This window comes from Gossypium raimondii, chromosome 11 (assembly GCF_025698545.1).
Source record: "Gossypium raimondii isolate GPD5lz chromosome 11, ASM2569854v1, whole genome shotgun sequence".
Lineage (NCBI taxonomy): Eukaryota > Viridiplantae > Streptophyta > Magnoliopsida > Malvales > Malvaceae > Gossypium > Gossypium raimondii.
The window spans coordinates 12139350-12155338 of NC_068575.1; the positions used below are offsets into that span (position 1 = coordinate 12139350).

At 33.2% G+C, this 15989-nt stretch overlaps 1 protein-coding gene across 3 annotated transcripts; it reads right to left on the bottom strand.

Annotated features, from left to right (window-relative positions):
* Window positions 1–625: 625 nt before the first annotated feature.
* Window positions 626–4888, bottom strand: LOC105804616 (uncharacterized). 3 transcript variants are annotated; one of them, XM_012637299.2, is made up of 9 exons: window positions 4734–4888; window positions 3644–4145; window positions 2770–3164; window positions 2379–2628; window positions 2114–2276; window positions 1907–2009; window positions 1615–1743; window positions 1204–1419; window positions 626–1091 (listed from the first exon to the last, which is right to left on the bottom strand). In XM_012637299.2, exons 2-9 carry the CDS (start codon window positions 3873–3875, stop codon window positions 813–815), a joined length of 1767 nt encoding a protein of 588 aa, XP_012492753.1. In that variant the 5' UTR covers window positions 3876–4145; window positions 4734–4888; the 3' UTR covers window positions 626–812. The 3 variants fall into 3 exon arrangements, with proteins under 3 accessions (XP_012492753.1, XP_052480205.1, XP_012492754.1); XM_052624245.1 differs by lacking the exon at window positions 4734–4888 and adding an exon at window positions 4461–4707; XM_012637300.2 differs by lacking the exon at window positions 4734–4888 and adding an exon at window positions 4301–4707.
* Between the last annotated feature and the right edge of the window lie 11101 nt (window positions 4889–15989).

Below are 15989 nucleotides of genomic sequence, written 5' to 3' on the forward strand. Positions count from 1 at the left end.
TTTTATTTAGAGTTATTGTTCTTTGAGAATAGCCACTCTCGTGGGACATCTTTATAGAACAACTCATCATAAAATAAAGATTATTCGAGTAAGTATATTTTCAAGAGATGTTTTGCATGGTATTACTTCACCAAGGCAAAAGAAATAAAGATAATCCTGAAATATTTCATTCCATTCTACTTGTTTGCAACGATTTATTTTCACTAAAACCCTTCAACAATGTTAATTTTTCTTTTGCCTGAACATTTTTGTGTTTAAAAGATGTTTCAAACATCATTCCTTGTACATATCTAAGAATGATGAAGAATGGAAATAAAGTATAGTTGAAACTATTCTAACAAGTGGTGCTGCAAATAGTAGGATGTTGGAATTGCGTTTAATTCACTATTTCTTGGGATGTGATTGGAGATTTCGTCTTCAACATATTTCAAGGGACCACAACAAAGTTGCCATATGATTAAACTTCCAAATTTATATTGCAATGAAGTGTAGATTGTTACAGAAATTCTGGTGTCGATAGAAAATTTACTCAAGACAGATATTGATCCTTTGGCTAATATCGTTATCACATTAGTGCTGTTTGTTTTAAAAAGAACAAGGAAATAAAGTAAATACTCGTTTAAAGTTGGAACATGAAACCTATCCAATCACTTTGTCTAATTTTTGTGGTAGATACGTTGTTAGTGATCTCTTTGTTCATTTAAATATGTACAAAGAAACACAATATTATTTGAAAAATGGCATGCATGAACAAACTTAATAGCTGTACATTGTTGATCTAATACTACATGCCTACAGTTAACCAGGTTTCTCTACCAGAACCTGTCCTTGTTGACGCTTAAATACCCTGCCATTACTTTTCCACCAGTGTTCCTCATGCCATCTATAAGAAAGCACCATGTCGATCCCAATGCCCCGATAAAAAAGTCCGATTCAACTGCCATCAAGAAATTAACAAGAGGGTAATTCGTGCTGGTTTTCCTTCCAAGGCTTGCCTCGTATGTAGCCATCGATACATTCCCGACTTGACGTGTCACGTTCGTGTAATAGAAGTTCCAATGAGGGTATGATCTCGTTTTATCAATCACTTCCTACAAATTTAAGTTTTATACCATTCGTGACATTAGATGAGATGCATGCACAACAGCAGCATGTTCATTGCTTTGTTTCTACGAGCAAGTAAACATGTTAAAAGTTGCTAACCTGCATTTCAGTGGAGAGCCAAACGTTCTTGAGATGTGGAAAATGCATCTGAATACGGTGAGCAAGTTCCATATATTCTTCAAATTTGACCACTTTCATTTCACATGCTTTGTCTCCCATTCTTACATGCATACTCAGCAACGGCCGAGGAACCCAAGGTCTATGATTTGACCACACAAATTCTTCAATTTCTGACTTTGGCTGGTTCGTGATCACCTGTTAATTAAAGCTCAAGTAAGTAGCAGTCCACAGAGAGTTTATAACAACAACGAGTTTGGCATGCATAGTAATAGCTCTTCTAAATACGTGCTCGAGGTTCAGTTCTTTCTAGTTAGATTCCCATTTACGTTACTTGAACTTAAGGTAAGGTTGGATATGGATGTAGGTCCAACACGGTTTAGATGAACATACCTTTGGCCAATCTCTGTCAATACTTGCAAGAACCATTTTTGCAGCTTCTTTCCCAAATGCAGCATGGCGAGCAACGTTCAATAAACCACAAGTGTACTCTGTTTGAAATCGCATTAGATATCGAACAGCCTGTTAAGTCAAAGAATAAACATGTTATTCCCATACGAAATAAGGCATGTGTCAGTCTATAATATATTTATAAACTATCTCAAACCAGTAACTTTGAAAACTTCATGTTAGATGGAAATCAACAGATGAAATAGCTAAACATTTAAATAATCTTAAGTCGTACCTGTGCTCTCCACCACCTTCGATCCATTTTATGGTGAACAGCAATTAAACTTCCATTTATATCTGTTGTAGGCTGCAAATAACTCCAAGGATCACCCCATACCCTGCATCGAATAGTGAAATCGTTGACCGAAGATACAGTAATGTTTTCTTAGTTCAAGTTAGTACAAAATTCTTACAAGCAAATTGCGAATGCCTTGAATCATACCTCGGAACCTTCGCTGTCCATATTTCCTTTGATTTATAACTATCTTTTCCTTTTATAGTTCCCTTTTCCCATGCCTCCTTGTTGGTAATAAGCTCAAATGCACGGTCTCGGCATTCCTGGGATGTCTCTAGGAAGAAGTAGCAAGACCAACTACCGCGCGATGCTATAATCCACAAAGCAAAGTAAAGCATTGCTGTTATTGTTAAGACAGTTCTTCCAGTTCCCAGAAAATTTTACACGAGCAATAAGTTGTTACAGTTGATACCTTTACAACCATCATGGTCAGCACGATTGAAGTATCCAGTAACAAGCACCCTTTTCTCATTGATTGCAATAGCAAGAAGCCCTGCCATACCAGCAAGCTGAGCCCCGATGCCAAATCCAGGTAATTTTTCCCAGTCAGCCACAAGAAATTTTATGTTAGGATCATGGCAGTTTACCGGATGCTGATGTATCCAAATGTCACTTTGCACTTTCCTGGTAAGAGGATAGTTTTCTTCATCTGATCCCACAATCTGGAAAAAAGCAATCCCAATTTCCAGAAACAAATTAGAAGCAAAAATACATATTATTAATGTGTCAATAAACGCGAAACAAACGAATAATGTATGATCACATTTGCATGTGTCCAGGGATTATGTAGCTAAGTAACATACCCATGGAGGATAAGCACCATCAGAGACAGGTTGATTCTTAAAGCTTCTTAAATTCTCATCAGTTTCAGTTGCAGGATACATGTTCAACGAACCCTTCCAAGTTGTCCACGGAGGAAATCTCCCAGCTCCTGAACGTGTGTCGAGACGCTTATTCACTTGTGCACTTAATTTACAGTTCTCCAAATGAGGAGTATTCGGTAAACTTGATTTACTGAGTCCAAATCTTTTCGAGAACTCGCTTTCTTCAGGTTCCCTGTCAGCTAGTAAAGCACCCCATGCTTCAGTCAATAAAGAAACCCTCTCATCATCATCGCTCTCCGGTTCCCTTCCCTTCGAATCCACCCATCTCGCGGTTTCTTTTACTTTAGATTGGTAGTCCGAACTTGTAATAACATCTACATTTAAACAAATTCAAGTCCATGATTGCCAATTATTTTAAAGGTCACCAAAATTGTTCGTAATAATGGCGATTTTTGTCACTAACACACGTATTTGGACATGAATACGAATGACATTTAGGAAGTCCAAAAGTAGTAATGGTGGCTTCTAGCTAAAGTATGTTAAGTGAACAGAATTAAAGAACTAATCATGATTATTATTATCCAGAAACTTAGTCAAAAAGCAATGAACAAAAAAAAGAAGTAAACACCAAAATTGTGCAACAAGTAATTCCAACTTTCAGTTGCTTCAGCAACACCCTTGGATCATATCCATCATCCCATGCATCAATCCATCTATCAAATCTTGACTCAACTTCACTGGGAATTCAAGAATCCCCAATTCTGCACTTATCTTATACCAATTATCTAACTTTAAGCCATAAAATTGCAAATATTTACAAAAAATGTAATTAAGAGTGTAAATTTTGACTTACTGCTAATCTCAGAACTTGAATTCAATGGAGAATTCCCCATTGATAAGGATGAAAATGAAATCCCAGTAAAGCCAAAGGTACCAACAGAAGTAAGAACAGCCAAGAACAAAGAAGTGAGGCAAACTCCACAGAGAAAACCCACCACACAAATTTGGCATGGGAATGAACTTCCCATTTGCAGAGCTTTTTGTGAAACAACTCTTTCCAAAAACTTCTGGTTTGTTGGCTCCATCTTCTTCTTCTTCTTCTTCTTCTTTATTCAACTTCTTTTCTTTTTATGAGATAGCCAACTAAGAATAGCAACTATGATCACATGAAAGTATTGAACTGACACAGAAAGCTTGAAAGTTGCTTTATGTTGAACCAATCAGAGGAAAACACAGAAAAAGAAGAAGAAACACATTTTACTAATTTGTCACTCTCAAATTCTCAACCATTCACTTCATAAATTAATCACACACTCCTTAGGTTTAGTGGTCCATCGCTATCTTGCTCCTTACAGCTGCAAATTAAATTGAAAATTCTCATCAAAATTGACTTCTCCACACAGCAAGTAAAATTTTTAAAAAAAAATTCAAGACCAAAATAAAGAGAAAAAAAAAGCCATTAAAAGAGATGATTGATGAAGAACCCAAAAGAAATTCAACAACAACTTACAGTCGTGTCTAAGTCTTGAGACCGAGAAAGAACCATATAAAGTGATGGAACTCAAATAGGAGTTTTAAGAACATAAAAAAGAGAAAAAGAAAATTATAAAGATAAACCTTAAATTTTAATAGTCTTGATATAAAAACGTAAACAAAAGTGAGTAAATAACCTGCAAAAAGACACATGCCAAGTGATTACTACAAAACAAATGAGATGACAGAAGGTAAGTGTCTTTTATAAAGCATCTTCCCAAGACTAAACGCCCCCAAACGAAAAATAGTAAAAAGTGTGTGACTGTGTGCTTTGTGGTTGTATGGTCATTATTTATTTCCAAAATTTATAGTTTCAGAAAAAGAAAAGAGATAATTTGAGCAAAACCCAGGAAGAAAAGAACAAAATTTTTATCAAAAGAAGAAGAAGAAGAAGACATTGGGAAACCAACCATGTTTTGAGTTCTGAAAGAACGAAAACACAGAAACCGACACGTCATATACTTGGACTGGTTTAAATAGTATGGTTACATTGGAACATTTGGTTTGAGAACTGAAGATGTGTCAGTTGTCTTTCTATCTTGAGAGGACGGGGGGGTTGTAACAAATGACATTAAACAAAGCAAAATATATAGGGTTGTTTTGGGGTGGGGGTCTGGGGCAGGTGAGAGAATACTCGCATATTTCGAGAGGGCCCCCCACAGTCTGTGGTTTCGTTATCAACATGTCATCAGCACAGCTCATTTGCAATGGAGAGTTACACTATCAATCATATCTTATCTCATGCCACTGTTGCCTTTTCTTTTTGTTAAATGAGATAGTAAAAGTTTTTTTTTTTTTTTCTAATTATTCATAGAGAGTTTAATCTTTACATTTTAAGATCCGTAATTAATGTTTATTCTTTTTTAATATTTATATAGAATACAAATGATTAATTATTAAATTTAGTCTAACTTAAACATAAAATCACATTTAATCCCTACATTCTTTTTTTTCATTTTCATCTTTGAGTATTTTTTTATTTACGTACTTCAATTTTTATAATATTTTGATATTCTTTTAAATTTTTGTAATATAAAAGAACAAATGATTGCATGGACTTATTTATAAATAAAGTGCCTTTAGTTTTAATTGGCACATGAGGATGTTCAAACATATGTAATTTATCGTCATTTTATTATTATGTCTGTTATGTTATTAAATTCTTTAGGGACGTCTTTTAAAAATATCACATCATTATATTTAGAATTAAATTGAAAACAGATTAACGTAGACAAAAAAGAATCCAAACACTTAGAAGAACTTACCGAATTTTACCCTAACTTTAAGAATTTGACACTAACAATTTAGGAGAAAATATAAGTAAAAATAGATGTTTAATAAGTGACAGTTATTATATAAAGTCGATTCTTTTCTAGGAGATGAAGTTAATATTTGTATACTAGTATTACATTTTTTTAACATTTTACAATTGAAATAAGAAAAATTATATTTTATTTTTATATAGGAGATAAGTATCCTCTTTTTGAATATTTATTTTAAGCTTAAATTTCTTTTCCACTCTATATTATAGTTAAAGTATCACTTTAGTATTTATACTATTTTTATTATCAATTTCGCCTCTGTACTTTCATTCAGTATAGCTCATTACCCTCAACCTGATTTTTTATTAAAAATTAAATCCATCAATGATACGTTGCCATACGTCAATTTTAAAAAATTAAAAATCATTAAAATCTAAAAAGCTTATAAATTATGCAAACTAAAAATAATCTATTTTTGAAAATTATAAAAAAAAAGTATTTTTTTTTAAATATACACTTGTTTGGAATGAAAAATTTTAAGAATTTTATGGGTTCTTTTTTTAATACCCTAAAAGTCGACCATTTTCCTAATAAAGGCCCATTTCAAATTTTATTTACGAAAATGGGTCACTTTTTTCGTTATTTACCTGAATGGCCCAAAAACACCAAAACACGTCCACGTATGAGTGTTTTAGGGTGAAATTCCAGCAAAATGCATCCCTAAGAGAGCGATTTTGCCATGTCAGCACAAAACGCACTAAGGTGGACGCTTTTTGCTGACGTGGCAAAATCGCTCCCTCAAGGACGCGTTTTAACCTGTGTTTTTGACCCCCAACGGTCACCCCAACGGTCATTTAAAATTTTGACCGTTGGGGGGTCCAACGGTAAAAAAAAATTATAAAAACCCCTTCCTAATTTTTTCACACAAACATTTCTTCCAAAATTCTCAAAAAAGCTCTCAAATTTCTCCCTAAATTTCTCAAAGTTCTCTTTAATTATTTATTTCCTTTAAATTTTTTTCTAAATTAGTATTATTTTTTTATAATTTCAAAAATATTTGATCGTGTTAGCAATGGCCGAGGAATTAATTCGTCTTGATCATAAACATATCTCCGTCGAACGAATGAAAATGGTAAGGGTTAATTTCAATTTTTGAATATTATTTAATATTTTTTTCATTTATGTAGTTCTAATTAATTTTTATTTTATAATTTTTTATAACAGCCTGTAGATCGGGTGTTACAATGTTATATTCGTAATATGTCTGGTCCTCCATCACCGTTGATGGAAAATTACTTGAGGGAAGTATGTTTTTGACAGGTGGCCAATATAGGTCGGGAGTGCAAGTTGGACCCGAAACTCATCAGCACGTTTATAGAGAGGTGGAGACCCGAGACGCATACATTCTAAGTTCCAAGCGGAGAGTGTACCATCACTTTGGAGAACGTGCAGTTACAATTGGGATTGCCGGTGGATGGGTCCGTACTCACCGGGTTTGTTCAATCTGCTGATTGGGGAGCCATATGTTACGATCTTTTGGGTGTAATTTCGGATAATATTTACAAATGTCAGATCGAGATGGGCTGGTTACGAGACATATTTTTAGAGCCAATGAATGATTCGACTGAAGTAGAAATAATACGATATGCTCTGGCATACATCCTTGAGATCATTGGAAGTGGCTGCTGAAACTCATTGATTTTAGAGCAACTGGCAAACTTAGTTGGGGATCTGTTGTGTTGGCAGCATTGTACCGGGAGATGTGCGAGGCGACGAAACCAAATAAAGCCAAAATCAGAGGTTGCCTATCACTACTACAATCATGGGCTCGGTTTCACTTTCTATTTTTACGTCCTCGAGTGAACCCCCATATACATTCCCACTTATAATGAGGTAAAATTTATATTAGATTTTACAATTATTAAAATTTATATTAGATTTTACAATTATTACATAGATTTAAAATATAATTTTATGCTAAAAATTTATTTAATTAGGTGGAACCATTCGGCGAGTTATGTTGGAATACCTACAGCTCTTGAAGATATACGAGTTCTATTAGACCAACGGTCGGAAGCGTATGTAAGTATTAAATAATATATATACATAACATAGTCGTTTCATATTTAGTATTATGTATATAACTAATATTTTTATCACATTCATATAGTTTCAATGTACACCATATGAGGATCCGACAATTCGAGCAGTAATTCCGGATGAATTCTTTCAAAATCCGAACATTTGGCATGTTAAGGTCCCACTGGTCAACTATGCTACTGTCGAGATGCACAAGACGGATAGAGTGTTGCGGTAATTTAAATTTCGACAACTAATTTTTGTGACACCTGAGGTGTTCGATGATGAGCACAAAATCGACTTACGGTAATCGAATACACATTTGCCGGTATTCTTCTCAAAATATATCAGTATGATCATATACCTACTCGCGAACCGATCATTGTTCCAGAGTTAGCGTGCGCGTTGGATTACATGCCATGGTTTAGGATCCATGGCAATCCATATTTGCTCTCGTAAGAGCAGAGGTGTCAGAAAATTCATGTTGAAAAGGCACGACAGGGCCCTTTAAATCCAAGGAGAAGGGATGACAGCACGGGCCCATCAACAGCGCCCACACAATCACCAGCCCAATGCCTCAGCGACAATACCCACACATCCTCTTCAGATTATGCCAGGTGCGTATCCTAGCCCTTATATGTTTCCTTTTCTCAGTCCTGTGCCAGGTCGGAATGCATGGCCTGGTACATCTCCTTCCCCGATGACTTCAACTCAACTGACGATATATAGGTCATTATCGCAGGAGGGATCACACGAGACACCGTCGAGGAGCTCATCTCATTTCCAATCCCCATCGACTTATGGGATTCAAACACCTCCCTTGTGGGTGATGCAAACACCTTTGCATTCTTTAGTCTATTAAGGTGGGTCATCCTCTCAACACCTACAACCAGAACAACCACAACCCCGCCGGAGCAACCACAACCCTCGCCAGAAGTTGAACCAAGAAGGAATCCAGTGCGTAACCGTCAACTACCCCCATGTAGCATTGATTCTGACCTACACATACATTGATTTTTTTAATATATTTGTACAAACTATTTCTATATTATTTCACTTAATAAAATAAAAGTTGTTCTAAATATTTTAATAGTAAAATATTTTTATAGTTTGTCCTATTTAATAAAATAGAAGTTCTTTTGAATAAGACAATAGAAATAATGCAACATTGTTTCATTTAAGCAATTATCAACTATTTCTATTTGGACATGTTCGAATTGTATGACCTGAGTTCCTACATCATTCGCACAACTTCTGTAACACCCCCTAACCCCAAACCGTTGCCGAAACAGGGTTACGAGGCATTACCGGACATATCAACAATTTACACATAATGGTTAAATAATTAACCAACATATTATAATAATTCATAAATTGTTATAAATGTTACTAATTGATTTCATTCATTTTTATAAGAATTTCGGCAGCATTTCTGCTTATTTTTACATACAACCCCCTGCAAAATTTCAAACATAACCAACCCAATTCCAGTATTTCAACCAAGGCATTTATATACTTAAATCTTACTTGACATATTGACATAACAACTTAATTGATAAAAATCCTATTATCATTTCTAATTAATACATAAAACTAATCAAGCCATTTCAATTTGATACCAATGCCATAAAGGATTTCTACCATTTTACTAATATAATCATCAAAACACATAATATCTTACTTTACAACAAAACTATATAACATGCCAAAATAACTATTATAATTCTTATGTACATGCCACTTTCTCTTAAAGAAAGAAAACATCACCAAAATTTTATGTCGGAGTCGGGATTGTCCTGGATGCTAAACCGAGACTCTGACCCTTTTTTTTTCTTTTCAACCTGCGCACGGAAACAACCGTACACTGAGTATTTTATACTCAGCGGTATTACCATAATTCAAATTATAATAGCAATAAAGAATTATAATTACCAAGCATGTAACTATCCGATTTCTTAAATATCAATTAATTTATAAACTTTCATTATTTAACAATAACAATACAATTTTTCTTTAGCTAATTTTCGATCTCAATCACATATCACATGTAACAATTTCAATCACAACATAAGCATTAATTTCATGCCTTTCATTTTCAATATCAATTTCAATCCGAAATTTTAAATTTTCTCATATTCAATTGTTCACCCTATTAACAATCTGGACTTTGACGGATACACGGATTCCAACCCAAACACACCAGTACGGCACATTGTGCCTAAAACGGTACATAGTACCTGATCAGTATACGACACATAAGTGCCTGAAACGACACACGAGGTGCCTGATACGACACATAAAGTGCCTGATCGGCAAAGCCGATAAATCCCGTACTCCTCTAAATCCTATGGCATGCCAATTATATCCGACTCAACCCGACTAGTTAATAGGGTATATAAATTTCACAATCTAATTTTCACTTTTATTTCAAAAATTCATTTTCAATATCAATTATATTTTTTTCCATTCACTAATTAAACACAGTTCAATACCAACACATACTTTTCTCATTCAATTTTTTTTTTTCAAATTCAATTCAATAAAGTCACTTACCTTATCATATGCTTACCATACACATAATTTAAATTTAACATCAAATAATAAATAATTTGAATTATAGTAATACAAACCCGAATTTTGCTCGATTATTCTTCAATAACCTTCCCCTTTCCTTTGTATGCCGATGCCTCGAGTTCCTTGTTAGCTATGAAAATAATAATAATTTACACCATCAATTACAACATTAATTAATAATAATAGAATTTCTATCTAATTTATACTTTAATTCCAATTTAATCCTAACTAAATTTATTTACTTTTCTAATTTAATTCACACTCTATTTCTATTCAAATTTCTTCTAACTCAAATTTAACTACCAAATTTTCAGCATATTTCATTAATTTCAAATTTTCCTCAATTTAATCCCTACAAACATAAAACTTATAGCTTACTTCACAATTTAATCCTTTTATCAACTCTAACTAGAAATTCTATCAAATAAACCCTCAATTTCATCATTTATTCAACATAAACTCTACTCATAAATCTATTAACTTTCAAATTTTCAACTTAAATCCATGAGTATTTCACTCTAGGGTTCCAAAAACATCAAATTTATGAGAAAAAAGGACTTGATTTTACTTACCTATTAAACTTCAAGCTTCAAATCCCTAGTTTTCCCTTTTATTTTTTCTTTCCCCTTTCCTTCCTTTCTTTTTCGTCTGTTCTCTGTTTCTATTCTGCTCTTCTTTTGTTTCTTTGTCTTTTTATTTTACTTATTTTACTTTATTTCTTTTATTTTAACTAGTAATATTAATAATATATATTATATAAAAAATCTTTTACTTATTATTTAAGCATATTTTTATTTTTATTACAAGTGTACCTATGTAATTATTACTATTACACTTGTCTTAATCTTTACCATACATTTTTCATCTATTTAATTTATATAATATAATATAATACAATATAATATAATATAATATAATATAATATAATATAAAATAATATATATAAAACATAAAAATCTAAGATTTTTATCACTTATACCGTCCCATTTCTTGTTAATGGCTTAATTGCCATTTTAATCCTTTTATTTTCTATTAATCTATAATTTAACTTTTACCCCTAGTTCAATTTAGTCCTTTTTCCTAATTTCTCTTAATTAAACTAAATTCACCTAATTAATACCTAATTAAGCACTAAACTAAACTCTTAATTACTTCTAATAATTATTTTCGAACTCAATTTACTAAGACGGAGGCCCCGTGAATTTTTGGGTCATTACAACTTCTACTGGTTCATTCTTTCCCCGATATCCATATTATCACGTATTCTACTCTAGTAAGGTCGACCTTTTGGTTTGCGATGCAATTCTCTATCCTATAACAACTTAAACGGAGCAAGTAATACAGACGTCTACTTACGTTCATTTGGGACCGGTGGGAATACATGTCTCCACACATTATACACGTAGTTTATTTTGTACACTTCGTCGATATAGCTCATGGGATCCAAACGGAGATTCTGATAAGATGTAATTACATGAGCGCATGAATAACGAAGTGCATCAAACATCCTACAGTCGCAAGTCCTATTTCTCAGGTGTACACGATATTGTCCGCCGGTAATACCTTAATTCGGTCTGTCAAACTCCGTCATACAAAACCATAGGTTGTCGCGATCGTGACACATTGTGTGCATGGTGTTGGTCCGCTCCTTCTCCTTGTTAATTTCTTACAATTCCTTCCGACACCATACATGACCTCCCTGCATTTGGCCTTTATAACTCGCTGCTCGCTTTGAAAATTGTAATAGCTCGTTTTTTAGTTAGATCAGAATAGTGATTTTAGGACCACAAAACTGAGTTAAAATATTTATTTTATTATTTTAATAAGGTTTATAGTATGATAGAATTACTATGTGAAAGCTTCGTAAAGAAATTTTACTGTTTGATTGCTTAATTTGTCAAAAAGGACTAAATCGCGTAAAGAAAAAACTTGTGTTCTATTAGTTAAATATATTAAATAGCTATAGAACCTTAAAGTAAAGGTCCTTAAGTGGTCAATAGACCATTGGAGAGTTAGTGGAAGATGATAGCATGGCAATTGGTGTAGTTTTAAATGTTTTTAAAGGTTAATTATGAAATTAGGTAAATAATGACAAAATAAAATAAAACAACAATTAGGTTATCATCTTTAACCATTCTTTCAACCTAAAATCAAAGAAAAATAAAGCCATGGAAGCTTATCATTCGGCCATTCTTGTTTTCCTTGATTGGTAAGATATTTTGTCCTGTTTTTAATTATTTCTACGTTTTCGAGATCGTTGTAGTTTAATCTAGCTAAGCCCGTACCTTCATTTTTGAAACTGTTATAGATTTCAAATGATGCCATTGTTGAATGCTTGGTTGTTTAAGTGTTTAATGATAGATTATGAAGGTTTAATGTTAGATATATAAGTTTTGTTAAGTGATTTTTGACAAAGATGTCAAAAAGGGATTAAATTGATAAAATGTGAAATGTGGTGGTTAAAAGTGTGAATAAATTAAAAATATGGGCTGCTAGTAACATGTATTAAATTCGGTTAAACATGGGTTTGTACTAAATTTGGTTAAACATGGGTTTGTACTAAATTGTATGAATTTGCAATTTTATGTGATAATGACTAAATTGTAAAAATGTGAAAGTTTAGGGTCAAATGTGTAAAATAGCCCTAATGTGTATTTTGGACTAAATTGAATAAATAGTTGATTAAATAAGTTGATTTTGATAATATATAGATCAAGATAAGTCAAGATTGCAATTAGATCGGGGAAAAAAAGTGGACGAATAGTCGATAATTTCCATCCGAGGTACTCGAGGTAAGTTCGTATAATTAGAATCAAAATTTAATTTAATTACAATTGTATAAAATGAATATGTATATATATGTGAACTGAATGGTTGAAATAAACGATATTGAATTGTTTAACATTACACTTTTGGTTGTATGAATGTTAATCGATCAAAGCTGGACATTTTTTTTATGTTGTTCGGTTGAATTAATTGCTTGTTTAATTGAAGTATTAAAGCTGTCCAAAACAAGACATGTTACCTATGTTTTTCCATATTTAAATGCTTGTCCAAATTGAAGAATTAATGTTTGTCAAAACTTGTATATTAATGTTGTCTGATTTCTAACGTTTAAATTGATTGAGCATTTGATGTATACATGCTACTTATTTTTAATGGTTAAGCTATCCAAAACTTGTATATTAATATTGTATACTTTATATATGTGACTTTATACATTATTTATAAATAGAGTTATCCGAGTAAGTCCTTGAGGTAATGTTTCCTTAATTTTTATTTTTTATTATTTTTAAACTAATAGGAAATTGGATTGGAATAGTGATTCGAGTTATGCTATTATCGTAATTATTAAATGTGTTCTATAATTAATATATGGTTGATCGAAAATGATAGTATTTGGTTGGAAATTTTTTTTATTTAAAATGTTATCCGGATGGAGATTAATGTATTGAGTAATACCGAGCCCCATTTGAACTATAGAAAATCGTAGGATACGAGTGACATGTCACTAGGGTTACCGTTTGGGTCGAGCTTCTGCATATGTTATGGACTCACCACAGCTCGTATGAGCTTACCGATATATCAACTCTTGTGAGCTTACCGTTTCAGCTCGATAAAGCTTATCATTCTTCAGCTCAGAATGAGCTTACCGATCATGGCTCAAAAGAGTGGAAATGATAATAAATTGACAGATTATCGATTAATGCACATAGTGTGTATCACCCGAGTATCTTTCGATATTTCAGTGGGTTCAACGGGCATTATACTGTTACTGATTATATAATGGAGAATGAAATGGAATTTGAGCTATGTGAATTGTATAGATGAAATGTGATATGTGTTACATGGACGTAAGGAAATGGAGATGAGATATTATGAAATGTATGAATGAAATGCTATGTGATTTGAATACTAAATTGAAACATTCATAGATGAAATGTTAGTTATATACATGTCTGAGACTCTAACCTATTGAGGTGTATGTGTGATAGGCATTTGAATATTCGAGTTGGACATATTGATTTAATTGCTTAAATTATGCAATGTGGTAAGTTTAATTCTATTGTACGGGCTTACTAAGCTTAAATGCTTACTCTGTTTATCTTTCGTATTTTATAGAGATTCATTAGCTAGCTCGATTTGGACAAAGTCAGATATGCCTATAGGCTAGATGAAGGGATGATGTTTTGATCACTTAGATTATAAAGTATATGTATATATGTTTGATGTGTGTAAGCCATGAGATTTAGCTTAGTGATGTAATGCTTTAATGGGTGCAAAATGATATGTTTTGACAAATTCATGAATGAAAGTCTTAATGCATATGGCATGGTGTATAATATGTGATGTGTATGATGTTTTATATTTTAGAAATGCTTGATTTAAGCATGTTATGACTATGAATGATTGATAATTACTGAAATGAGATGATATTAGTTAAATGTTGATGAATTACTGTTCTGAAATTAGTTGCAAGTCCGGTAATGCCTCCTAACCTATTCTGGTGACGGTTATGGGTTATGGGTTTTACATTTATTGGTATCTGAGCTACAGTTTAGTCGATTCTAGGACTACCGTAGAATATACGAGTCTGGCTATACATGCCATATATAAATTGCGATAGTGTGATATCTCCTGACAACTTTTGAATTATCTTTTATATATAGTAAATAGATCCAAATCGAGCTGTAGCCAATGACGTTGAAAGTAATGCGCCAGCTCTCGCTCAAGAAACTGCGCCTTCTAAATCTAGTCCCGTTATGGGAAGTCAGGGAGGAGAAACTAAACAAGCTTTCTTCCAAGTGTTAAATAAATGGTTCACTAAATTTGTTCGAGCAAACCCGGCTGCTCAACAACCTCTACCCCTACCTGTTCCTCACCCGATCCCTATAATGCCTCAAGGTACAGGCTCGTTGAGATTGAATAAACCTCCCGTTTATAAGATAAGAAAATATAGGGATGAAGAATTCCGAGCTACAGTTAGTGACGATACTAAGAGAGCTGAGTTCTGGCTTGAAAAAATGATCAGGGTTTTTGATGAACTTTCCTGCACACCTAACGAAAGTTTGAAGTATGTTATATCTTTGTTGAGAGATACAACGTACTAGTGGTGGAATACACTAATATCTGTTGTTTTGCGAGAAAGAGTTACTTGGGAATTCTTCCAATCTGAGTTCAGAAAGAAATATATCAGCCAACGATTCATCGATCAGAAACGAAATGCATTGAATTGAAACAAGACCAAATGTCAGTAATTGAGGATGAGCGAGAATTTGTACAACTCAGCAAATATGCTCGTGAATGTGTTTCTACTGAGGCTATAATGTGTAAAAGATTCGAGGATGGATTGAATGAAGATATCTGATTGCTAGTCGGGATTCTTGAGTTGAAAGAGTTCGTTATCCTGGTTGAACAGGCCTGTAAAGCTGAAGAGCTTGGTAAAAAGAAAAGAAAAGCTAATTCTGAAGCCAAAAATGTTAGAAAAAGATTTGTGAAAAAGTCTCATCAGTCCACATCAAAAAAATTTAGGGAGTATCATCTTCGTTCTACTTCTTCTGTGGGGATTTCGATATGAGATAGAGATGTCAGATAGTACAGCTCTAAACCTCAGACGACGTTGGTTGCAAGTGTGGGCAGTGTGAGAAATGTTGGACCTGGGTGCAGGCATTGTAGCAGGCACAATTACGGTGAATGTAGAGTGATGAGCGGAGAGTGCTTTAGATGTGGGTCATTAGATCACTATCTCCG

What these genes read in the sequence shown, in the direction of transcription:
- LOC105804616 (XM_012637299.2), bottom strand. Translation starts at nt 3,875, where the DNA reads ATGGAGCCAACAAACCAGAAGTTTTTGGAAAGAGTTGTTTCACAAAAA. An exon ending in GAAGGTGGTGGAGAGCACAG is followed by an intron (nt 1,744 to 1,906) that starts GTACGACTTAAG and finishes TTGACTTAACAG; the next exon opens with GCTGTTCGATATCTAATGCG. An exon ending in TTGACAGAGATTGGCCAAAG is followed by an intron (nt 1,420 to 1,614) that starts GTATGTTCATCT and finishes TTTAATTAACAG; the next exon opens with GTGATCACGAACCAGCCAAA.